At 38.4% G+C, this 26,429-nt stretch overlaps 1 protein-coding gene across 3 annotated transcripts in view; it reads left to right on the top strand.

Moving 5' to 3' along the window:
• The window catches only part of MINDY4 (MINDY lysine 48 deubiquitinase 4), a 69,292-nt gene that overhangs the window by 18,547 nt on the left and 24,316 nt on the right, over window positions 1-26,429 (top strand). For 2 of the 3 annotated variants that reach the window (XM_027695527.1, XM_027695526.1), the window contains exons 6-13: window positions 553-611; window positions 927-1,036; window positions 2,053-2,169; window positions 5,493-5,581; window positions 9,780-9,881; window positions 10,834-10,897; window positions 11,932-11,997; window positions 12,262-12,329. In XM_027695527.1, coding sequence (XP_027551328.1) covers window positions 553-611; window positions 927-1,036; window positions 2,053-2,169; window positions 5,493-5,581; window positions 9,780-9,881; window positions 10,834-10,897; window positions 11,932-11,997; window positions 12,262-12,329 — 675 coding nt within the window. The remainder of the gene's footprint in view (window positions 1-552; window positions 612-926; window positions 1,037-2,052; window positions 2,170-5,492; window positions 5,582-9,779; window positions 9,882-10,833; window positions 10,898-11,931; window positions 11,998-12,261; window positions 12,330-26,429) is intronic. The other variant, XM_027695528.1, reaches the window with a different exon arrangement.

Genomic DNA, 26,429 nt, shown 5'->3' with positions numbered 1-26,429 from the left:
GCCAAGTTTAAATGTTCAGTCCTTTTAGCACTTATTCATAGGAATTTTAACCTGTTAATAATGTAATATAAAATTAAACCACGAGAGCAGTTGAAGAACTACTACTTATTAGTGGATAAAAAATTACCCTAGTAAAGGAGCCAGTCTAACACCTATTTCCACTTTTATTATTTGGATGTTTCTAGTAGTTTAATTTCTAACTTGAATCTTATCCTGATCCCTTTCAGGGAAGTAAATTTTATTTTATGATCTGATCCTTAAATGAAATGAAACTGATGTATTGAAACAGGACTGAAATCCCAGATCCAATACAGGGTATTGCTCCCTCCTGGCTGTTCTTCCTGATGAACTCCTGGAGTTCAGCTTTCTTCCACACTGAAAAAGGTTTAGTTCTAAATCCATTTATTTCTTAGGCCATATATATACACACCCCCCTAAAAATTATATGCTTGTGTGGGAATGCCCCATATTTCTTATTGATTATTCAAACAGCTTTTCTCATTAAAAGCGAACATTTAGTCATTCATTTTTTTTCATTTAATTTTCATGTAGGAAGTCTCCAACATCCACTGGCTATAAAGAAGACCAGATGAAAGAAGTCCTAGAATTAGGTAAGTTGAGTTTCAGTTTGTCTTTTGCCATCATATTCTTCAGAGCAGCTCTGACCAAGTTGCTTCTTTTGTAACTACTTTTAATTGCATTTTCTTGGGTAAGGGTGGGAAAAGAACTCATTAATATTAATCAAACAAAGGCTGGCTCATGTATTTCTATTTGTCCTTTCTGGCTAAAACTGTAGTTTCCTTTTTTATAAAGGTGGATGACAATGTCTTAATTTTCATATTGGTGACCTCCTGGCACTGAGTGTGCTGGAGGGAGCAATTTTTGTCATCCAACACATTATATGATTTTTCTTTTCTTTCTTTCAGTCAATGTTGAGGATGAAGAAACAACTGGAGAAATTAATAAGAACCCAGACCTTTCAACACTGTACATGCTTCAAATAGTATCCAAGGCAATTGATATTTCCCTTGCAAAAGTAAGACTAATAACTATGATGGTAAATGCAAATAGATGTGTGAGAATGTTATTTCAGTTAAGTTGCCCAAAGCTGCAGTGGGTTGCTCTGTGTTGTATGTTTATGTGGGATTGAACACATGCTGTATTCCTGAGTATATTCCTTATGTGGTGTTCAGGGGAGAGAGTAATTTAGGGATGCCTATCCAAAAGTTCAGAAAAATACAGGAGAGCATGGCAGGATGCATCAGCCCACCTGAAGCACAGATAACAGCTTTAATTAATGAAGCTTGTGTTGTTTTCTTAATGCCTCTAGTCAGTTATTCACGTGCTTGTTCTCCAGTCCTTGCAGTTGACAGTGGTTCAGAATGAGCTTATTATTCCCCCGTCACTCTTTCTCCCTTGCTCATCTTCCCAATTCTGAGCAGAGATGGAGCCATAAATACTTCTAATGTTTTCCATCCCCTTCAGACAGAGGGGGGAAAAAGAGAAAAAAAAAATAATGATGGTGTCTTCCAATTTTATTCTAAATCAGTGAGTTTGGAGTAACTATACCAACACTGAGTTGACTGTTCTTATTTACTGACCTTTACTTTTTACATTTAATTAACATTTATCTCATACCAGCAACTTTGACAGGCAAAATGGGCTCCCTTTCCCCACACTGTGTCCCACAGGGTCCTTTTCTCTCTAATGTAACCATTAGTAGGTGTTGCTCTCCCAGCTGCTAAATTTCAGGGAATATTCTGTAATGCTTTCATGGGAAGCTGTGCCCCAGACATTATACATAAATATTTTCCAATGCTGAGCAGCTCACAGCATTATGAGTGGAAGGAATATAGCAGGAAAAGGAAAATATTGCTCCTTTTCATTGGAGTGTTGCTATTTACAGTATGGATAAAACAGAAGAGGGTGGTTATAGGGAATTAGTCATTACCCTTCCACACTCCTCCTTTCTTTTCTACAAATTACTGCAAGAAAAAGTACCCCTGTTTTGGATTTGTTTTTAAAATGAAAACGTTTCCCTTTCTTTTATAGGAATTAAAAAACCTTTTGTTTGGCTCTAGTCTTTGTTGCTTCAGTGAAGAATGGAAAATCCAGAGTTTTACATTTAGCAATATACCACAGTTAAAATATGGAATTGTGCAGAAAAAGGTACAGTAAATTACTTCCTTACACTGAAGTCTGATTTTTACAGTGAGTTTACAAAGGCTGTGTGTTTCAGCAGTGAAAACATAACTCTTCTAAAGGCTCTTCTCTTTAATTTGCCTTGTTACCACTGGATTATGTCACCTTGGCAAGTCTTGGTAGAAGACTTGAGATGGATGGGGTGTTTCTGAGGGAAACTTGAAGTAGCTGCAGAAAGGGTGTGTATGTGTGTGTGATGGGGAGTTATTCACAGAGAGGAAGACAAGCCACTGCAGCTGAAAGCTAGTGGTGGTGAAAGAATAAAAGAGCTTAAATCAAGGGTGGAGTTCAGGAGAAAAATGATATGTGGGGGCAGTGTTTAACAAATTTGAGATGGAGCTTGATCTGTCTCAAAATGAGACGTAGCGAGGATTTCCTGCAGTGCCTGGGAAGGCACAAGGAGATTTTTGCCTCCTAAAGGTATGGGGGTCAAGTGTTGAGGCTCATTCCTAAAATAAAAGGGAACAAATGCCCTTGCTGTGTCACTGGGACACTGGGACTGCTGCTGAGCTCACCTCCTTTGCAGCCATGTCTCTGTAATTCTGGCCTGCAGCCACAAGATGCCAGCTCCTCCCTGAACCAGGGTTTTCATCAGTTCCCTGCCATCCTCCCCCAAGTGCACAGATCTGAAATCCCCCCAGCTCCCTGTGGTGGAAGCATCTGCCCAATCCATAGAAATTTTTGGTGCTAATAAAGATCTCCCTGGTCAGGGCATTTATTGGGGGGGGACACTTATCTGGTGTCTGTCTTGTCAGCCTCTGGGCTTCTGAGTCTTACAGACTGAGGCTTCAATGCTTCAGACCCCCTCTCTGCTCTGTGTTTGGTCAGCCTGGTTTCTCAGCTGGCTGATGCACAGCACACCCCCTCCACTGTAGCTGCCTCCAGAATCAAACAGATCCATTGTAAAAATGGATCCTCCTCAGCCACAACTTAAAGCTTTTGTGTTGTCCCTGTGACCCTCTGCATGTGCTTCTGGGATATCCACACATGGTCTTTCAGGAGCAAGGAGCTGAGGAATTCAATAAAGACTTGGGAAGGAGTAGACTCCTCTTTACAAAACACTCATCAAGCTTCTGTGCTGATGCAGAAAATCTTTATCTGGGCTGAGAGAAGCAGACCATTGTACAGAAATGAGAGGAAGAGAGGCTTTGAGGCGAGGACAATGGCTAATAAACATGTCATTAAGATGTTTAATTAACTTACCTTGTCTAATTAAATATTTCATTAGGCTGATGATCTCAGAAGAAAGCTGCTTATCTTAGAAAACCTAGCGGAAAAAAAAAAAGGATATTAAATGTTAATTTAAACTCCAAAAGGAGCTGTGGCAGGAGTGTTCACTGGCCCACAGTAAATGTTACTTTGGTGTTTCCAGACCCTGCTGCTGGAGAAAGGATGTCTCATCACTTCCAGCAACTCACTGACCATTAAATTCCCTACCATAAATTCCACGACAGGAAAGGTGTTTTGCTTAGATGTGACTGTTTCAGCTCATTAATATATTCCTCCTCACTTCCAAAATTACTTTCAGCTGAACAATTGTTTGGTTCTCTCTCACGTTAGGTTTTTGTGGTGCTATGAGAAGATATTTAAAATAGATCCTATAATTCCTTTTTTGACTGGGAGGCTTTCCCTGATGGACTAAAATAAACCTTGCTTTTTTCCTTAATGTATTTCAGATAATTCACTCAGTAGTTGTGTAAGTAATTATAGAGGGGTAGTGTGAAAAATTGGAAGGTATCAATATCTAAGCTATTTTCTAATTCCAGGACCTTTATTTTCTGGGATCCATACTGTCCATACTGAGTGTACCTGCAGGTCCCATTCCCTTGGGCTTGATGCTGCAACTGGGACAACCTGAGAATTAAACTGATCACTTAAATCTCTTGGCTGTGTAAAAATAGCAGTACTGGCTGCCCTCTTCATTCTTCTGCAGGGTTTTGAGAGGAGTTTGGTGGGTGGCATTGTGCTATATGTGGTGTTAACCTTGTGTCCTACCTCCCTGCTCCATTCATGTGGATGTTCCAGAGAAAGGATGGCTTTTCTCTGTCTCCTCAGCAAACTACTGGAGTAAATAATGAGGCACCTGGGAGAGAATTGATTGACAAAGAAGGGAGAGTTGTGCTGGATGAAGTTTCCTAGGCCAGAAGAGGGCACACCATTTGCTTCTCAGGACAACTTGTGCAGCTGTCTCTGACATGTTGTTAATCCATAGGAGCAGATCTTGGTCATGAGGGAATAAACAAGGAGAAGGAAGTAAATTGCTGCCCCATCCCACAGTCTTTCAATCATAGAACCACAGAATATCCTGAGTTGAAAGGGACCCACAAGGATCATCAAAGTCCAACTCTTAGCCCTGCACAGGACCATCCCCAGGAGTCACACCCTGTGTCCCAGAGGATCATCCAAACCCTCCTGGAGCTCTGGCAGCCTTGGTGCTGTGCCCACTGCCCTGGGGAGCCTGGGCAGTGCCCAACCACCTTTTGGGTGAGGAAACTTTTCCTAATATCCAACCTGACACAACTCCAGGCCATTCCCTGGGTGCTGTCCCTGGTCCCCACAGAGCAGAGCTCAGTCCCTGCCCCTCCTCTACCCCTGCCCAGGAAGTTGTACCTGCACTGAGGTCTCCCCTCAGTCTCCTCCAGCTGAACACACCAAGTGCCCTCAGTGTCCTCACACAGCTTCAAATCAAGGCCCTTCCCCATCCTTGCACCCGAACCAGCTATAAATCTATTTCCATAAGGTTTCAAGTTAATATGGGATTTCTTGGTATTGTGATTTTTTTTTTCCCCCGCAACATTAATAATTTGAAAGGCTCAAACTTCCTTGATTTTCTTTCTCTTCCCCAGTGAGAGAGGTGCCTGGTGCAGGGAGCTGTGCTGAAAACTGGAATTTTGTTTAGTGATGCAGGTGGGAACTCGAGGGGAGACCTAGTGCTGAGAGGAGCCACAAGTGCAAGGCTTGTTTTCGCTCTTTGGAAAACATTCAGATTTAATTTCTCTCTGGAACTTAGACTGTGGCTCAGAAGGGACCAGGAGATCTTTAATTTGTTTGCATAATCACAGAACAGATTTTTAAAAAAACCTTTTCCTTTGATGTTACAGATGTTTAGGTATTTTCAGGAAAAACAGGCAGGAAACATAAAACCAGTTAATAAGAATGCTTTTCATTGGAGTGAGAGAGAGAACTGTGAAGCCTTGGATGGAAAGAGAGGGATGAAAGGATGGCTTTAGCAGAAGTTTTCCCCAGCTCCAAATTGTTTTCCTCATGGAATGTCCCATTATTCCCCCCAGGGTGGCCCGTGTGGAGTCCTGGCTGCAGTTCAAGCCTGTGTCCTGCAGCAGCTGCTCTTTGCAGACAGTAACAGGAATAAAGACACCCGGTAAGTCAGAGACTGACAGCACCAATATTTTCCATACAGTAGTAAAAAAACAAACAAAAACCAGAAATTATTTCTCTGCTGTAGCCACTCAGGAGCCTTTTGGGTTTGAACTTACTGAACTTCTCTTTGTCTCTGAGAGAGAAAGCAAGCAGCATCTGATTGAGTTGTGTTTTACTTCCCTTTCAACTGTAGGAGTTTAGTGGTTGGTGTCTTATTTGTATAATTTCTTGCTTGTGATAAACCCAAGAACCTCTATGGAAACCCGACAGGTTGAGTTGAGGCCAATGAAAGTTATTTGACCTCGAGGTCCTATTTGATTTAAAATAAAAAGTAATCTAGGTTTGAAAGACCATGAAACTCATCCAATTTTTGACACTAAGAATCTCAGTGAGGGTGAAAACTAAAGTTATAGCTGTATTTTTTTTATTGCTACTGTGTTTGATCTTTCACATTTAAACTCCTTAATAGGATTTGAATTTAAATTCTGTGTGTGTATTTTCTACTTACTTTAAAGGAATATTGTTCAGTGTTGCTAGTGTCAAGAAAATTGCTTGGACTGCTATAATATCAATGTACTTGTCACTTTGTTAAAGGAGAAGGGCTTATTCAGTGAATTGCTGGAAAATACTGTCTCAAAAAAATACTTTATTACCAGATTTCATGTATTTTCCTTCTGTTTTCAATAAGAAATTAAGACCATTACAAAAGAAAAATTCCACAAAGCCTCCCTGTGCTTTGTATGAACTGAATGTTAAATAGGGGAAACAATTTTACTGGTTTATTCTGCCACCACCTTGTGTTATTTGTGACCTCAATTAGCCTGACCTCAATTTAGTCGGAAGAGAAGCTTTCATAGTGAGATCTTTCTTGAACTTAATTCCCTTACAATATAAAAATGGTCGTCTTGTATTTAGTTTTGGCCTTAAATATCCATTTTTCTGCTTATACTGCTTGGGAAAGTGATGGGATGTCAGTTGATTTTCCTTAGTTTTGTCTGACACTTAATGTGAATTCATTGTTTGGGCTGTTTTTCATTGATAATGGAGAGAAGCAGGTGCCTGTAGAACATCATTATTTGTCTTCAGCACCGAGGATGGGAGCTGGCAGTTAATGAAAGGATTCCCAGGCCCAGGTGGTTCAGGTTCAGGAGCACTACTGGGTGCACAGTCCTGGTACAAGACACCTGTAAACCATTAAAAATGTGGAAAACAGGCTTGGAGTATAAATACAAACTTGCAGGTTTTACTGTTACTGTATTATTTCTGTTTCTTGTTATTATTGGCAGTGACTGCCTGTGGACTCTGACACAAGGGCCAAATAAGCAAGATGCTGTGAATTCATCCCTTGAAAATTGCCTGTTCCTTGAAGTCCCTTAAAGCACACTTCTCAAAAGTGCAGAAATTATCTAGCAAAACTTTAGTGTTCTAATTCAGACTATAATGAGACTTTTGAAGGCAGAGTGAGGCTCTTGCCTGCATAAAAGTAAAACCTCAGAAACTTCCTTTCAAGAACCTCAGTACATATTTAGATTTTATGACCAGGAACCTCCACAGAAGAATTATTTCTGGTTGTGAAAACCAAGAATTCGTTTCAGCTTGGAGGACAGCCTTTGATCATCTGCTCCTTGGTCCTTTTGTGTCTCAGGTCATCCCTAGTAAAAATAGAGATGTTAATTTGCCTCTTTCAGTGTGGTTCAGTGATCATAAATGTCATAAAATTATGTGGCACCCAAATAAATGGATTTGGGCCAGGTTTTTTAAACTGTGTGTCTCAGCTCATGCCAGCTCCAAACTATCCTGTTTACTTGGCAGTATTTGCCTCCTATTTTTTCCCTCCTATAATCCACATAGTTTTAAAAGATTATTTTTTTTTTAATTCCTGAGATAAACAAACTTTTCTTATTATGTGTTTGCCATGGGCAGAAACTCTTAGCCTGGCAGAAAGAAAGGGAAGTCTCAGAGTCTGAAATGAGAGGATTAATATTCCAGTCTATTTCTAACCTGGATTTTAAAATTATCACCCACTTCACATTAAGTGTTTGACTTCAGGCTTCTTCAACATTCAGGTCATAATTATCATGTCTCCTTCTTCCTCTGCTCTCTCTCTCAGACACATAAATTAGTTGCTGTGATTCCTATAGATCTCTGAGTGTCTGTATTTGAACACAGGCAGAGATAAGAGAAAGTTGTGATTATATTTTTTTTTTACTTGAACACTCTCACCAATTATTTCTCATATCTCACATCCTTCAGAGAGGGAAACATTCTCTAAATGAACATTAAATTCAAGGCAGACACTGAACTTGAAAGTCTGTTTAAGTTTTTGATGTTTGATGTTTCTTGTTTAGTCTTTTGAATTATTAGATCTTTTACTCAAACGCTGGGAACAAGTTTTGACATCATCTCCCATGCTGGTAACACTCTAGGACTGATAATATCCGAATTTCAAAGACTGCCATTCTTGAAGCCACTAGAGAAAACTCCAGTTAGGTTCTTCCCAGGGGCATGGATCTCTTGGCCACTTCTTCAGCCTCGTGGATGTTGGGTTTTATTCTTGAACCTGCCAGTTTTCCATTATGTGAGTTTTAGGCCTCCTGGTCCTTTATATCTCCATTCACCTCTTGGAAGTTGGAATAACAGGAGGCTTTAGGAGACTGCACAAAACACAGTTTTGTAGGATGTGTGTTAAAAATGGTCCTACATGTTCTGGGATCAACAGACTGCTGTAAACATTCCATAGTTTTGCACATCACTCTGTGAGTTCCAAGCAAAACATCTAAAAGTGAAAATATTTCAGGAGCAGTGATGCTCCACTGAGCAATTCTGGGGCAGTTACTGTGATGTTTTAGGTCACCACTTTGGGGCACACCTTATAAAAAAAAAACATGCAAGCCTAATGTTTATTGCAGACTACTTTACATAAAATTTAGGAGTGGGTAATAACACGATGCAGATTTATTGACAAGAGTTAAGTAATAAAAATCTTCAAAAGAAATTAAGTATGAAGGCCTTTGGAAACTAAAAATCATATTTAAAACATAAACATTATGTTTTAAAACATAAAATCATCCTGTTAGAGAATATTGAAGTAGTTTTATTACAGATTTAAAGTTGAAGTAGTTTCTCTAGTTCATTATTTGCCAATACAGTATTGTTTCCTGAAGTACATTTACCTGTTTTCTTGTCCAACCAATTATAAATATGTACTCTGAAAGAGCATCTATTTCTTTCACAAGATTAGTTGTCAGGGTGTGGTTATAGATCTGTGCATAATCAGTTCCTGTTGTTGATCAGACCTTATTTACTCTTCTCTTGATTTTTGTCCATTGCTTTTAATGATAATAATAGTGTTATTTTAATCATGTGTTATAAATCAGATACCATATTCAGCATCAATCTCCTAGAAGCAGTGATTGTGCATTTCATCTCTTAAATTCACCTGTATGACAGGGGTGTTGTCATAGAACATACAGACATAGGCCAGCAAGCTTGAGCACCCACAGCAGCAGTGTAATCATCATTATGAGCAACGTGAGCTCATCCAGGCCCCCCAAAATACAACAGACACCTGTTAACACTTGACCTTGGTGAATTTACTTCCTTCAAATACCTGGTTTGCTTCTGACTTCAGAAGAGACCCACCCACGGTGCCCAGTTTGTTTTATAGCAATCTAAAGAGGAGGTTGGGCTCTATTCACTGTGTCTGAGTGTCTTCAGTAAGGTCCAAGGCACCTTCTTAAATGCCTAAAATGAGGTTTAAGCTCAGAGAATGGTTCAGAAAGCCCATATTCCAGTGGTGACTTCAATTGCACCTCCCTCTTGAGAGATCTTTGGGTGCTGAGAAGTCTTAACACAGTGAGTGCTCTTGTGGCATCTCAGATGATTACTCCTCAGAGAAAGGACAGATTCAACTGCACCTTTATAACCTGGAATGTCTCCTCAGTAACAATACCAGCTTCCTCTTCAACTCACAGGCTTTTTGGCCATCCAAGTTGTCTCTTTTCGGACACATAGAAGAAACTGAGATGATGAAGAAACTAAATGATGATTTCCTGAGGCAACTCGCCTCATTATTAGGCATTGCAACAGCTAAATAGCCTCTGACAGTGCTTTTTGCTCTGTTGGCTGCAAACCTACCGTGAATCTGTTTGCCCTCATATTCTGGAACTTGTCTCTCTCTTTTCTTCCCTGGCCTGCAGCTGCCTCCAGCCCTCAGAAGTTTACAGGACCAAGTGCCTCACCATGGCCATCGCAGACATCCTGTGGCGAGCGGGGGGCCACGAGAAAGCCATCGTGGCCCTGTGAGTAGGAGAAGCATTTTTAATTTGCTGGGCAGTGCTCCTGTACCCCTGTCCGTTCCAGATGTACGTAATTCACGGCAGGAAGGCTTTGTCAGCTGTATTTATGGCTTAGGGAGAAATCCAAAGTGTAATTTCTGCTGTCCCGGTAGCTTGGGCAGACTAGAAAAAATTCCTTGAAATTGCTGTGAAAGATCCTGTGGATTTAATTGAATGTAAGATTCATTCAAAATCTTTACTAAGAGTTGTATTTCCAGATGCAGCATTTCTCTCCTATATTGCAGGATATTCTGTTGTGACTGGAATTAAGTTTCCTTTGCTGAATTTGCCTGCTAGCTACTTAGTTTATGCTGTGCAATTAGGCTGCTTGTATATGAAACATCCAACTTTTAGATCCCCAGCTTTGGCTGTACTGGATCCTGCATGATATTTTTATAAGTGAGCCAGGTTTTGTGAGACTGGGTAATTTCTTTTATTAGATATACAGATAGCTGAAAAATAACAGAGAGGCTTTGGGACACAGAAATCCTTCTTAAACCTGAAATAGAAGCAGCAAATTCAAAGACATTTCAAATTATATTTTGCATATTTTACATCTTAAAACTGCTTCCTCTGTGATGACATTTTATGTATCTTCTTCTGCTTGTTTAAATGTCATTGCTCTAATATTATTTTTCAGTAAAAACTGTCATTAACATGTTAAAGTTACATTTATCCTCTTTCTGTATGGAGAAACGTTAATTCATATTAAATAGACTGAGAGAACACAGCACAGGTAAAGTATTTTCTTCATTGATAGAAATTTAATATGTAATATGAACTTAATTTAAGAAGTCTGTTTTAAAAAAGTGATTAGTAGTGCATGGGTCATCATTCAGTTCATATAACATGTTGATTTCTATTTAATGCCATTTTCTTCCTTTTAACATGTGCTTTGTCTGAATATCCTCCTCAGGCCATCAGGAAGACAACAGTTCACTCCCATAGGAAAATACAAGGCAGATGGAATCTTAGAAACTGTAAGGCTCTGTGTAACTCAAATTCTCCATATATCCTCTTTCTAGTTTTTATTTTTTAGTACAATGAATCTGATTTCCATTGCTCTCTTAGTGCGTTAAAACCTTTTATCTCAAATTAGTTAGTTACGATCCAAAAACCAATTGGAAATAACAAAATCCTGTAGTCTGGCTCTGTAAGTTGTGCCAGTATCTGCGGACAGTTGGACTCTCTGAAGTCCTTTTTTTATTCCATCTACTTTCCAAGCTTATAAACTGCCCCCACTTTTGATGACATGCAGTAAAAATGAACGTGGGTCCTCCCAAGTTGACCATGAGCATCAGAAGAGACTCTTTGCTTCTTGTCTCACCCAGAATTCTTTGCCAATTTTTTTTTTTTCCCCCTCCAGAAGCTCCAAATGGCAAAATAACTTTTCCAGTCATGCCTTGTTCCCACGTGAAGCCCTCAGATGGCTTTGCCAGCAGTGGTGCTATGGGCCAGGCTTTGGTGGTTCAAGGAAATATTTTACTGGCCTCCTAAACGGAGGAATGGACTTGTCAAAATCTGAAGGTGGAAAAATAGGCAAAGAATATTGAAGTGAGGGCCTGGATCTGTGAGCTCTTCTGAATTTCATGTTAATTAAGAATAATCATGGGAGTATTCTCTATTGTAAGTGCTCTGCTATAAACCTGCTGTAGGGGCTTCACCATATAGGTACAAACTCCTCAGCTACTTGCCCATCCTATGTTTTCTAAAGCTGCAGCATTCCTATGTTTGTTCTGGGAATTGTCTTTCATTACATAAACAGTGCTTTAATTTGAATCCAAGAGTCTGTTCCACAAAAAGAAGCAGTATTTAAAAATTCGGGATATAGGAAGTGTTGAGATGCAATATTATACTGAGTAACAACAGTAAGAGATAGATTTCATTGGATGTTTATTCCATTTTTTTAGTTCAAATCTTTCTAGTTTTGGCTACTTTATTTCAGCTTTGAGTTTATAAAAATGAGTTGTTATTGTTTCAGTTACTTTTTTTTTCTTCTTACATTTCTTCCCAGCTGATACTACACAGTGCCACGAGATATGAAGACCTGATTGTGTTTCTTCAGCAGAACATTCACCAGGTACTGTGTATAGAGAAGATCTTAAACCTATTATGGTTCAGCTGCCAGACTTTCTGTGTCTGTCAGTCTCATATGATGCCTTCTGAACAGTGTTTCAAACACTTGGACAGATTTTTGCATTTTAAGAAGGACAGCAACAAATTCAGTTTTAGCATAAATGAGAACAGTTCTTTCTGCTTTCAGTTCCATTTGCTTTTCTTCAGCATTGGAGCAAAAAAAACCACACACAGCAAACAAAATAAAACCAACCCTTTTCTTTTTCAGTTCGAAATTGGTCCCTGTGGGTGCATCCTCCTGACTGTGTCTGTCATCTTATCAAGATCAATCAATCTGTGAGTGTCTTTGCATCCTTGTTTCATAAACTGCAAAGCAAACAAACTGTGCAAAGTGAGGGAAAATCCACGATATACTTAAGTCTCTGGTGGTTTTAATCTCTTGGTGTTTACTCTGATAAAAATGGGGAAGTTATGCAGATTTACTCACTTAATCTTGGCTTTTCTTGTAAATATTTTCTTTTCATATGTATATATATATGCTGTTTAAGTGGCAGTGATCAGTTCAGCATATCTGATATAAACTACTCCATCTAAAAATTAGGTATCATATCTAGTGTGCTTCCTACCTTGACTGTTGACATTTCTTTCCCATAATTTAGGTATCTGTCTTAGGTAGGGATGAATAACTTCCTTGTGATGCCCCAATCTCTCCAGCAATGATAATGATAAGGAAAAGCTGGTGTACAATGGATTAGGGAGCTAATTTTTAGATGGTTATAAAATATGACAGATCTGGTCTCAGTTTATTGGTGTAATAAATATATTTATTGCTGAGCTTTAATGGAAAGCCATTATAACCTCTTTTAAAAACTCGTTGAGCTTTGCTCACGCACAGTTGCATTTAATTGTGCTTTTATACAGATTAAAGGTGTTTTTGTGATAGTGTGAATTTCAGTGGGTCAGAATAGAAAAGCTTTCTTCATCTTGTCAAAATCCACTCTTGTGAGGATCTCCAAAAGTTATCTGCAAAAGGGAAAACTGTTCCCCGACAGCTTGTAATAAGAAGTGACGTGGAAAGAGCAGCTGCACTTGAGAGCAGCGTGAATTTGATTTATGTAAGCTTTTATTTCTTAAATCTCTGCATTGTCTGGAAAAGGAAATAGCAACTTAGTCCAAATTTGAGATATACAATCAGCTGCTCACCTCCTGAGGTCCCAGCAAGCATTTGCAGGTTGTTTCTTTGTTTGTTTTATTGTAATTTCTCCCTTTCTTTTGCTTACAGTAACACTACAACCATTGGCTTGACTCCACTTTTGTACACAAATGATGTAAAAATTTTATAGCATATGCCACTTATTCTCATTTTTCTGATTTTTTCCGGGTTCATAAAGGTATTTGTGCAAGTGATGATTTATTTGGCATTTGGTAGGATCACCAAAAGCAGCAAGTTCATAATTGTTACTGTTTGCATTGCTTCACTTGCCATAAAATGATAAATATTCTTCAATAATACAAGCAAGGAGCCTTTTTCCCCCATCATCTGTCAATTCTTAACAGATGGATTATGACAAGGCCAATCAATCATCTGTGTTTGTGTTTAGGGGAGCTGTGTCTAAAGTGAACATGAAAATTCCTTATGGTGCCTTATTTGCATTTTAAAGTATCTAAATATTTTTACAGTTCTCCTCCAGAATTGTTTATAAAGGGAACTCTATTTTTGAGACATTTCATGATTTTCTCACACAACTTCATTTTAAAGTACTTTTACTCTTCTGGCTTCTACTGTGTAAGATATTGCACCTATCTTTTGTTTTTAAGAAACAGGGATTTTTCTGTCCAAAAATTTAGTTTTTTGACCTTTGCATAATTTTTTTTAGAAGGGCAAACTAAATTTTATTTATGTAATTTTCAGTAATCTATTTTAATGCTTATGTCATAGTGCTTCTCTTAGGATATTGTAAATATCAAGACAAATAACTCACTCCTGATACCATCCAGAAATATGTACCATTTAGTGAGTGTTACAAGCATGGTAAGCAATTATTTACATAACTGGCATAGTTCTGGATGAATAGTTGAAGACAAGTAACAGTTGTTTTAGATAATGGAATTTTCAGCCAGTAATAGGTCTCCCTGGGATTGTTTTGTCCCACTTATGTTTTTTTTTTTAACCAAAAATCAACAGGTTTTTACAAAAGAAAACGTAATGGAAGTTTCATTTGTCCTGATTTTTGCGTGCATATTTTATTGAAAAAGACAGTTTTAGGTGAGAGGCTGAGAGATTTTAGTTTCTCAAACCATGTTGAAATGCATCTGTTTGGGTGGCTTATTCACCATGTACCCACAATGCTCTGGGTCCCTGGGTAAATCTCTCTTGTCAGCATGTTGAAGGCTGAAGGTGGAATAGTTTTGACTGTAGTGAATAACAAGACCACAGAGCTTATAGAATTCCTCAGAGCAGTCACATCTGTGGAAAAATTTGCATCCAGGCTTCCCTAATGCTCAAAAAAAAAAAGGAGAAAAAGATCATGAGTATTTTGACTTATTTTTAATGCCTAACTTAGAATGAGATAAATCCTCTCCTGAAGTGGTTACTTGTCTCCCCTATAAAATAAGAAAATTTAAGTAACCTACTCATAAAGATCTTTTACAGTATAAATATCCAGTGGTGAAATGAAATCTGTTTTATAGTGACAGGACAATAAAATGGGAGATTAAATTAAGTCTTAATAATGCAGAGCATTATACATGATGCAAACAGTCACAAATATACTTACCTAGTGATGGGCTTTAAATAGGCTGTTCTAGAAAAGGAGAGAAATTCTGGCACCACTGCTAGTAATTTAATTATCTGGACACATCAGTTCAGATAGTTTCTGTGATGGACAAAAAATAAATGATGTGTTGGGAGTTATGGTGATAAGAAATGAGAACAGAATAAAAACATGCTAATGTCTTTGTATAAATATATGATCTTCTCATAGTTTATCTTGCATGGAGTTGTAAGACCAGTAAAGACCAGGCCAGTAAAGACACATCAGAACTATAACAGACTGGAAGACAAAAACAAAGTTTCCCTTTACTGTGGACAGATAAAAAATCTTTCCTCTTCGTCACTGAAGAGGAATAACTTGGAAGTAATAAAAATGTAGACATGCATGATAAGGTTGAGTAAGGAGTGATTATACCTTATTTCTCGGAGTCCAAAAACTTGGGAGCTGGCAGGGAAATGCTCAGGCTTTGATGTTAAAACAAGCCAAGACACTCTTTTTTTCCACAGCACGAGTAACTTTCAGTACTGGGAGATAAGGAGGCCAAAAATATCAGGAGGTTCAAATAAATTTAGACAAATTACTGGAACCTACATGCTTCGGTACCTTTAAACGCACTGGTGGAGATGTTATCTCAATGTACCCCATTTTTGTGTCCTGCCTTGATGTTTGCTGCTGCTGCTGCTTTTTGGGCCAGCTCCATAATTTTTGCATTGTTATGGGCATTTCTTGTGGATGGAAATTCCAGATTTCAGCCAGGTCTGTTGGGCAGTTGTTCTAAATCACTGACAATCTGAGTATTTTTTATTTAATGGGAACGCATGCCAGGAAATGCAGGAGTTTGCAGTGCTTTGTAGATTTTGGTAATGAGTTTTTCATGCTCCCAGCACTAATGATCATCACTGCTCCAACTGATAACAAATGGCCAAAGAGGAGTGAGAATTCCTGAGGAAGTTGCTGAGAACGCGTTGTTGCTCCCGGGACAGGAAGGAATTCTGCTCACTAACAATTGTAACCTCCTTTTTGTTTTTTGTCCTTTTCTTTACAACCACTGAAAAATTAAAAAATGATCATATTATACCCACTCAGGGGACTCTCTGAATGTGCAAAGTGTGTGCTGGAAACATGTTGATAAGAGCTACAGGATGTTTTCCATGTATGTGGGAGACACTGAGCTTAAGGGTGGGCTGCAGGCCCCCATTCCACGTTGTGTGTAGGGAAGTTGTGGATACTCAGGGGTGGATTACATAGACCCAGTAATGACAGCTTGAGTGAAGCCCACAGCCTCAAGTTACAACATGTAGTAAAACCATAGCAGAAGCTTTCCCTGCTGGATGCTGTCCTTGGCACCTTCCTCACTGTGCTAACTCGTGCAAAACCATCACTAGACTGGGATGTGGCTCATTTGGATCCATTCATTGGATCATCAGTTTTCCTGAATTTCAGCTCCTTTACCAACCAGTCCCACCCTCAGTTTTCACTGCCATATTCTTCCTAATCAGTGCAGTAACTTCATTGCATTACTAGAACCTGCTGTAGCAAATAACACGTGGGATGAGAAAACCCCTTAAGTCAAATTCCTGTGTGGAAAAGCAGTGCATTGGTTTTCAGGCTACCTGGAGACAATATATTTGAGCCTGATCTGAAACACAGACTCATTGTGTTGCTCACAAATCAAAATGCCAGTGTTTGCATCCCTTTTGTTGACTTTATCACTTACTGGGAGCAGGTCACGGTGTCCTTCTGCAGTCAACACTGGTCATGGGGTGTCTTTCCCATTTTTTCTCTGGAGTATTTGTGTGAGAATAAACAAAACAATGCCTTTATCTGTGGGAAAACATAAAAAAACAGGAGGCTGATTTTACAAATCAAGAGGAGGCTGTGTACTTCATTAGGGTTGGCTGCTTGTAAACCTTGGAAAACACACGTCGACACCTTTTTCCTTGTTGTGATCCCACAACTCTGCTTACTGCCCTCCTTTGCTGCTCCAGAAATGTGAACAACCCTGTTTCAAAATTATTTATGCTGCTTCCAGTTTGGTGTTAGGGAATTTTGATTGGTTGGAGTTGGTTGTATTCGGGGGTTTTTGATTTTTATTTTTTTTTATTTATTTGAAAAGCCAATGTGTTTTTATTAAATTGGATAAATTTAATATAACTCCTTATCTGTCCAAGATTTCTCACACCGAGTAAGTGTGTCCTTAGTTATTCCCAATTGATCTCTTTCTCTGAAATCTCCTATTAATTAACAATTTTTAATAGAGAGAATCATATGGTTAAAACTATGGGTTTTTGTGCCCTTGAGCACTTGTTCTTCATTCCTCTGGTACTATTTTACTGAAGTGGGGAAGTTAAAGTTCCTTCATCAGTCATGCTAATCCATTCTTGAAATAAACCCATACCAGCACCAAATCATGTTAATAACTGGTCATTATTTTGCCCTGTAAGATACTCAAATATATCTGTCAGCTTAGTTTTACTTCTGTAATTATTTATCTGGTTGCAAGGGATATTCCAGCCCTTGGAGCATCTCCATGGCCTCCTCTGGACCTGCTCCAGCAGGTCTATGTCCTTCTTATATTGAAGACCTCAGAGAAGAAGCTGTACATTGACTACTGAACTTTGGCATCCCTAGCCCTGATGTCACCTGCCTTTCAGGTTTTATTTGCTGGCCCATTTTTAACTGGATTATTCCACATTGCTGCAAGCACAAAATAAGTACTCTTAATTAACTGTGCACTTCATTACCATGAGTAATCTTAAATGATCTCAACAATATCAAACTTTTAAAAGTGCACTTAGAACATAGTGAAAGCCAAGCTGTGGGAAACTCCCTTTACTCAGTAAGACAAGTTTTTTTTGAGATGTGTAACAGATAATCATCACTCTTTTAATCTGAAACAAGCCATTTTTGGGGGTATCCTTTTCGATATCCTTTCTGTATCATTTTCTGTATCATCTACTGTGAAATAACCCCAATTCTGAGGTGTTACTTCACCTTTAATGTCTTTCAGGACATTGAAAAGGAAAGTGATGCTCTGCTGGCTCATGGACTGCGGGTGGAACAAAGGTTCCTCCACCCTCAATCCACTTTCCTTAAGTGACACCTTTTCCTGTCCCAGAGCCAATATCTAATTGGAGTCCAATCTCTAATTTTGGAGTTCCCCTGAAATGCACCCACTCTCCTCGTGCTGTTTGGCTGGTGAAGAAAGGCTTTCTGTGAAATGTCCATCTGGCTTGGCCAATGGTAAAAGGAATTGCAGCTTCACATGGAGGGTCCAATCACACGGGGCATTCCCAGTTCTTGGTGGAAGTGTATTTTATGTGTGAGCCAGTTTTCTGGGAAAACTTTTTTCAGGAGTAGTTCCCCCCCCAAACTGAGAGAGCCTGGGAGACCAACAGCGAGGGGAAATAACGTGTGTGGGCAGTTTTTCACTCTGTGTTTACAGTTGTGGAATAGAAATAGATGTCATCGTGTATTTTACAGCTCAGTCTTTTGGTGATGGAAAAAAAGAGTGGGGAAGCTGCTGTTTTCAAGGGGAAACAGCTGTCAGTGATGTTACAGTGCTAAAAAACAAGCGGCTTGACCTCGCTGAAAAATCCATCTGAGAATCTCAGACCTCTCTCCAAGACCAGTTTGTGATTTTACAACATGAAGGAAGCACGAGGTTAAATTTACCAGAAGCAGGGGGAGGAGAGAAAGTAGGAGAGATTGTGTGGGATCCAGTCCTTGGTGGGGAAGAATTGAGCCCTTGTTTGTTGAGGTAAGTGAACTTCTGTGCCTCCTGCCCTATGGGTGTAATGTCATTCAGGATTTTCAGGATCTTCCTTGCCTTTGAGTTTCTGTTGTGGGAATTAGACAAAGGCCTTGTAGCCAAAGTGCTCATTGGGCAAGAGTTGCTTGCAAAATTAATAAGTTCATAAATGCAGAACAGCTGCTAAGAGGTAATAAAGAAGGGATTTTGCTTGAAATAATTTAATGTTTTTCCTTCAAGGAAAGGCAAGAATACAGGCATAGTACAGCCTTAGCAATATTTGTAGGAGGACGTGAGACCAAGATTTGAAGCTCTGAGATTTGTATTCTTTCAAAAGTGGATATGCAGTGGAATGTATTGATGTGTGAAATGTCACCTTCTAACACTTGAGAAAGAGGGGACCCAGGGACAAAACCATAAAGCTAAAGGTGATGGGAGAATGGGGTTTTGGAGACAAGATACAGGAAAGGAGAGGAGGGTCTCACAAAGCAGAAATAGCAGGTATCTGCCAAATAAGGTCTGAAGATAAGGAAGCTATTTAGCATGGTAGATAAAGAGTGTGACCCAGGTGGAAAAGTGACCACTAAGACAAAGAAGAGTTGAATTAGGGTTGAGGAAGTTTGCAAGACTGGAGAACAAGGAGCAGAAACTAGTGGTAAAGGAAATGAAAAAAAATGAAACTAAACTCAGAATAAAAGGAAGAATCAAGAGGACAAAGAGGTTGTTATACTGATTCTGTTTGACATCTTGTAAGTAAGGGACTGGTATGGTTGAAAATGCAAAAGAAAAGGGGGGAGGCGGAACCTGGAATTGGCACAAATAATTGAGACATGTGGCTCCTGTCTCCCTATTAAGGAAATTGAGGAAGCCTTTCACCAACATGGGTCCACAGAGCAGAGAAGTGGACTATATATTGGGTGTGGATGTGGAATAGAAAAGTTGCTTGTGGCAGCATGGGAAAAAAATCCAGGTTACTCCCCTGACACATCCAATTCCTTGTGGAACAGAGCAGGGCAACTCATAAAGCTGAGGAACACGCCTGAAGAGAAGGAAGATTATTGGCTCCTTCTCTGGAGAATTTTCTGATTTCTGGAGAATTTTCTGATTTCTAAGGAAAGAGGGCAAAGGAATGAAAAAAAAAAAAAGTGTGGTGAGCAACAGCTCTCTCTGTCACTAGTGGTGTTGGAAAACACAGAAGTGATGTGGTTCAGATGAGGTCAGACCAGACCTTGAGTCACAGAAATGAAATGTTGTTCCCTTATCATATTAGTACAAAGCTATCAGGAAAAGATGGGAAACTTCTGTGTAGAGTGGATGTGGCTGATATGAGGAGTAATGCTGAGAATGCTCTAAATCTAAGCTAATATTCTGCCTTTCAGTGTGTCAGGATGGAATTTATGCATTGTGACTGGATTAATTTTATGGGAGGTAGAATTGAACCTGAAAAAGTGACGGCTGCACAACATAAAGTTAAAAATAAAACAGGTATCTTTATACCTGTGTCTCATTCCTAAACTTTTGCAAGACTTCAGAGCTCTCTCTTGCTTTTTCAGACTCTGTGGGTGGACTTTATTCTAAAAGCTCACCTGCTTTGTCATACCTTACCATACACTTGCCTCATTGAAATCTACAGTTACCTTGCATCTAAATATACAGTAAATTGGCTTGCAGTTATAGCACCAACTTGAAAATTGTTACTTAAACTGAAAACAAAAAAATTGGAATAAAATTAATTGATAGAGACCTAATAAGAGGGTTTTTTTGTATTTGACATTATGCCAAGTGAGAAGTCATTTGGTAATGTGAAAATAAGAGATCTTTGTAGAATTATAGAGGTGATAAAGGAAAGGAACTCACAAAAGAATTATCAGCATGAGGAACATTACAAGGGAATTTGTCACTGCTCAGTCTGGGATTAGACAGTTTTTATTCCCTACAATAAACGTTGGAAAAAGGGAGTGGTCTGCTAATGAAATGTACTGATGACTGAAAAGCTGAAAGGCTCTGTCAATACAGAGAACAAATCGTGCTGCAAAAAGGAGTTGGCTCAGTTTCATGATGAGGGCAATAAAAAAGAATTTATTTTCACTGCAGAAACTACAAGGTCTTGTAAACAGAGACTGCTCACTACTGTCTGTGGGGGTTTAGAATTTGTAAATGGCAGGGCATACAGTGACTTTGAGCCAGCATCATAAAATAGCCTTGGATCTCCTCTTAGGGTGTCTCAGCATAAATAGTTTTAGGAGGTGAAGAAATATTAATAGGTTGTGCAAGGCACTGATGTGCCCTCAGTGAAATACCAGGTCAAGTTCACCCATTAAAACTGGGAGAAGTGTAGGAAAAGCATAGACCAGGGGAATGAGAAATCTGTCTTAGTAAAGAATTATAAAAGTGGAAAGTTTTTATATTTTCTAGCCTAAAAAACCAGATTCTGATGTGGGACATAACTATTTTCTAAAAAATGGGAAGGTAGCAATTGTAAGTAAACAAGAAGGATCAGGAAGAGTTGTTTAAAGATCAATTTTAGTACAGAATGCAAATGTATCAGTAAACAGCCTGTGAGTCAATAAACTTGGAAAAAAGTGTGAGTAGATTTCAGGTTCCTAAGCTACCACTGAGGAAAGTATGGAAAGCCAAGAAAGCAACTAAGAAATGTGGTTTTCCTATGAAAGAGAGTAACTGGGATGGCTGGATTTTACCTGCCAGATGCAGGGATCATCATCTTCCTTCCTTCCCCCTCTACAACTCTGCTTTATCCCAGGATGGATTATGGTTGTAGTCCACACCACGGGAGATATAAACAGAGGATTGTTCTGGGAAGAATATTATGAAAAGTAGTGAGTAAATGTTCCTTAATCATCTCCTCACCATCCAGGGGTTTGTGAACATCTGCTGCAGTCCATCAGTTGGGTCCTGTTGTAGTGAACTGATCCTTGTCTCTGTAGTCTCTTCCCATGGAAAAGCTGCTCCATGTCTTAACCATGGTTTCTTCCAACTGTCACAACTTCCTCTGATTCTGCTATTTCTTTTTCTATGTCTACTATATCTAAAGCTCAAATTCTGCTCAGCTAAAACCTATAACACATTGACTATATGAAATCAAGTCTTCATGCTTTACTTTCAATTAACTTGTCTGATCGAGGAGTCTTTTTTCAGAGACTCGCTACAAGGTGTTATTATTTCTATATCAACCTTATTTCCCATTTCTCAGCTTTTAATCTAAATAAAAATAGACTCAGCCTTTCTGCAGTGCCAGAATATTTGTGAGTGTGATTTATCCATCCAGGCCCTTGGTATTTAGGAATTTCATGGCCGTGTCCAGGTCATGGCAGACTCTCTTTACTGGCTGTTCATGGGCTGGAGAAAAGGCATTTTCTAGTAGTTTCTTCCTCTGCTCTGCAAATTACCTAAGCAAGGTCACCTGACTTGCCCTCAGGATGTACCAGTTTCTCTCCATGTCCAAAAATGTAAAGAAGCCCAGAGTGATTACCTGTTTATGTGTCCATCTTTAGATATAAAAATTAGTGATATGATGCCCATCCCTGGGTGCTTGGTTAGCTTTGTCATCTTTCCAGTCTTGTTTTTTCCCTTTCCTTTCCTGCAGCAGATCAAAGCATTTTCATTTTGATTTTAGGGGAATAAAGTATATTTATTAAAAGACTCCAAAGGTGGGAAAGAATAAGTGTGATTCTACTAAAAAATAGAGCAGTAACAAATAGATTTTGGCCAAATTTCAGCCAGTGTAGTCTCATACTAAAAACTCTTCAACTGTTTGCTGAACCCAATCTGTGGTCACACAGATACAGGTTTAGTATCTTTACTTGATCTATTGTGCTCAGGAAGACATTGCATTCAGTAAGAAAGATAATTTATTTTAAAAAATAAAGTACTGGGTCGAATGTGCCAATAGATTAATCGCTTTTCCCATCAGATCTACCCCTGTGAAATATAAATATAAATGTCAGCACCCTGGAATAGCAGAGCTGATGAATTAATGTGCATGAATACCACAGTACATGTACATTTTAAAAACTTTGTGAAATTAGCAGGTGTGTGATAAAGTCATAAATAAAGCTTGAAGCCACTTCCTTGCTTTCATTGCTCTGAATCCCAAACAACATTTTTTTTTTCAACGGGGCTCTTCCCTCCTTCTTTGAACATTCATTTGAAACTTTTGCCATGTGCCAGGATAAAAAAAAAATAAATGTTCTGGAACATTTACACAATAAGGCAGTCACCCATCTTGTCATTTTCCACATCTCCATTGTAATTATTTGAAATCCTCATGCCTGAAGACAAGCTTTCTCTCTCTGCCAACCCCAAATCTATTTTGGGAGCAGACTTGTAATTGTGTGTTTGTTAATGGAACTGTCTGTTGCCATGAACAAAGTGAGGTCACCAATTTTCTGTGGCAGCTTTGCCACAGGGTTAAGGACCATAAAACAACCAGCACTTACTTGAGTGCACTATTTTTTCCTTTATATTATTTTATTTTGTTCTGCTGTACAATCCAAACAATGTCTGTGGTAAATAACTAATATAAACTAACTCATGTTCTGGTAGTGTGGAATTATTCCAGTGTTAATGTTTGCATGTGACTTTTATATTTAATATTGACTTATTTGACTTAAATTTAATATTAATACTCAGTATTTATATTTAGTACTCAGTATTAATACCACTTTGTCCCAGCATGGAGTTCTCTGTTTAAGACTCCTCAAGAATTTTCCTGGAAGTAAATTAAGATAAAGGTGTATGAAGCATTTTAATGTGTCTTACTTATTTAACTTAGTTTTTGCTAAGAAAAAGTTCATCTGATTACAGATCATGTTATATTTGAGCATCCAGTGCTCAAAATATATATATTTTGGATTTTTATTTATGCACTTTTAAAACTTTATTGAGTCCATGCAGATCACTGTAATTTATTTTATCAGTGCACCATCAGTGCTGAGGTTTATAATGACATTACAGTTTCTTCTATCTAATGGTATTTTTGTCTGTCTGTCTTAAACTCTTAGAATATTTTCTAATTATTTGTATGTCCCAGAATGGATTGAAAACACGAGTCAGTTTTCCAATAACTCCCTTAAAGTCAATTCAGAGGTTTGGCTCAGAACATCTGTCCACCTTCAGTGTTTACATTCTTAATAAACACATTATTTATAACTTGAAACCAACAGTTTCAACAAGGCTGAAGATGAACACACAATCACCAACAGGAGAATGAAGAGCAAATAGATTCATAATATAAAATGATATTTTTTGGAAAGGCATTCCTGCCCTAAACCCAACAGCATTAGAAAACATGAAAAAAAAGTATCATATTTTGTTGGTTTCAATCATTATGAGATTTCTCCAGTTGCTATGAAGTAATTTTTTTGTCTGAAGCCACCTTACATATCTTTTGGTTTTGCCACATAATGACTTTTGTTTTGTGTGATTCTAATGTGAGAAAAAAAATGTTTGCTTGCACGAGGAATGAAAGGACAGTTAAGCCTTGGGATAAAGGCTCAAAATCACCCTTTTTGGGGAAAAAAAAAAAAGAAGTTTTAAATAAAAATATTTTAGAAAAGAACAGTACAAAATGAAACTGTGCTCTCTGGTTTCACAGAGACGTGAACCACGGCACACACGTTACAACTGCAAATAAAAATCAACCCAAGAGATCTCACTGAGTGATCTTAAATTCAGCAACTTTTTATTTGTGTCAGCTCAGGGAATTATTTCTGCTGAAGGCTGTGCTTAAGCATATTTTAAAGATGTGTAATTTCAAGTATTTGGCCAGGAGATTTAAAAAATCAGTATCTTTCCTCTGATTTAGGAGGGTTTTTTTCCACAGGCTTTACAGTATGACCCAGGTAATTACCACCATTCTGCACCAGTAGTTGACAGACATTTACCTCACTCTCCAGTCAGAACTATGTGCTATCACAACACTGGAAAATAGAAAAAGAAAGAAATATTTACCATCAACACTGTTAATTACCATTATGTTAGTTTGTAGTGTCTCTTTCCTGACCTGTGATTCTGTCACAGCAGCACACGGAGTGTTGGGTTCTGAATTAAGAAGGGATTCACAGAGTCAAGCCTTCGCTTAGTCTGATGATGACTGGGATACTTACAAGACTCCTGGCTTAAAGTTAGAGGGTTTTTTTCTGGTTTAAAGTAATTTAAAAATTATAAATGGAAAACTCCATGCTGGGACAAAGCAGTATTAATAATGATGATTATTCCTTACATCTGTTTTGACGTCTGATAGCCAGGACACCAGCATGACCAAATACTTCATGTTTGCTTATCACCAACGAATGTCTCCACAGCCAAGCAGAAAAAAAAAACACACAGTTATCATTATCTGATGTTTTTAAAATGCCTGAAGTGTAGTTGCACCTAAAACCCAATAAATACACCTGCACAGAAGCTGGTGAGCCTTTGGCAGGGAGGAACAATGACCTCAAACCCATTTGCAGGAGGTGTAAATCTCGTGGCTTTCATGCCTGACGTTTGTTTCCTCATCAGCAGGGCTGATTCGAAAGGCAGATGTTCTTCTTCTTCTTGAAAATCTGAGATCCACCTCTAAACCCCCATATTGTTTGTACCTACAGATGGAATTAGAACTTCCTGCCATTGTCCGTGCCGTACGTCCCACCGTCCCCGACTGACGCATATTGTATAGTCTGCTCATGTCACGGTGTTTGCAAGATGAAACTGTTTCTAAAACTAAGAAATGGCCAAAATCCAAAGATTATTATCATCCCACCCATGCCTTGCAATGGTGCATGAGGGAATTTTCCCTACCACGGGCACGCTTTCCTTGGTCTTTCCTTTGATTTCACGCTGGCAACAGATGTCGGCGGCACTTTGTTGCGACTGACACTAACTTGTGAATTATCTTTAAAGTAGGGTTTTAAAAAGGGCTAAAAGACATTTTTCATAAAGGGGTGAAATATATTTTTTAAAAGAGGTAAAATAATTTTTTAGTAAACAGGCAACATGATTTTTTCTAAAAGGGAATTGTGATTCAATGGCTACGACTTGTTTCGAATGATTTTTAAGTATCATTAGGGCTGTAAGTGGTAGAAATTGTATTTTACATTCTGATTTTGGCATTCAAAGGAATGCTATGAGAAAGTAATTATCTGAAATTTGGGATGAAGACATGGAATGTCCCAGCTTTTCACTTAAGAAACAGATTTTTTAGTGGAGCACGTATAGCAATGTTAAAGGGAAGTGTTTAGCTACCTTTGCCCTCACCACATCAAGTGAACTCTTGCTTTTTCACAAACAAAATATTTCGTTTTTTAAAAAAAATTATTGTGCCAATTTTCAAGAAACATGAATATTTGTGTGCATGGAAGATTTTCCAAGTCAAATGACAGTGAAAAGCCCAAATGATGTGGAATAATTAAGTTTTAACTGATGATCATTCAGGCATTCTCTCTACCTCTGGAGAAATACCGGCATAAAGATGGAGCCAAAACAATTGAGATCAACATATTTTATATTGAAGGGAAATAGCTTTTTATGACCCATAGAATTAATCTGTGGAGTTTATTGCTGTAGCTCTCCCAGGATATAGTACATTGTGTTTTCTCAAACCTAGATTAAACACTTATTCATGTATAAAATAATGTTTGCAATTACATTATATCTGCAGGATAAAAATTATCACAGTTACAACCTTTATTTTTCAGGCCATCAACCAATCACTAATTCAATAATTCCAAGAGTAATGAGAGAGGGAACTTTGGGGAGACATCACTCCATAATTATCAATAATGCAATTTCACAGAACTTCTCTTTGATTTCACAAAACAGAAGGGACCACACAGCACCGTTATAAATGTTTACATATAAAGTCCTTCTCTTCTCTTCTCTTCTCTTCTCTTCTCTTCTCTTCTCTTCTCT

The sequence above is a fragment of the Neopelma chrysocephalum genome, unplaced genomic scaffold (assembly GCF_003984885.1).
Source record: "Neopelma chrysocephalum unplaced genomic scaffold, ASM398488v2 Primary Assembly neopelma1_101, whole genome shotgun sequence".
Lineage (NCBI taxonomy): Eukaryota > Metazoa > Chordata > Aves > Passeriformes > Pipridae > Neopelma > Neopelma chrysocephalum.
This window is presented reverse-complemented; position numbering and strand designations above follow the sequence as displayed.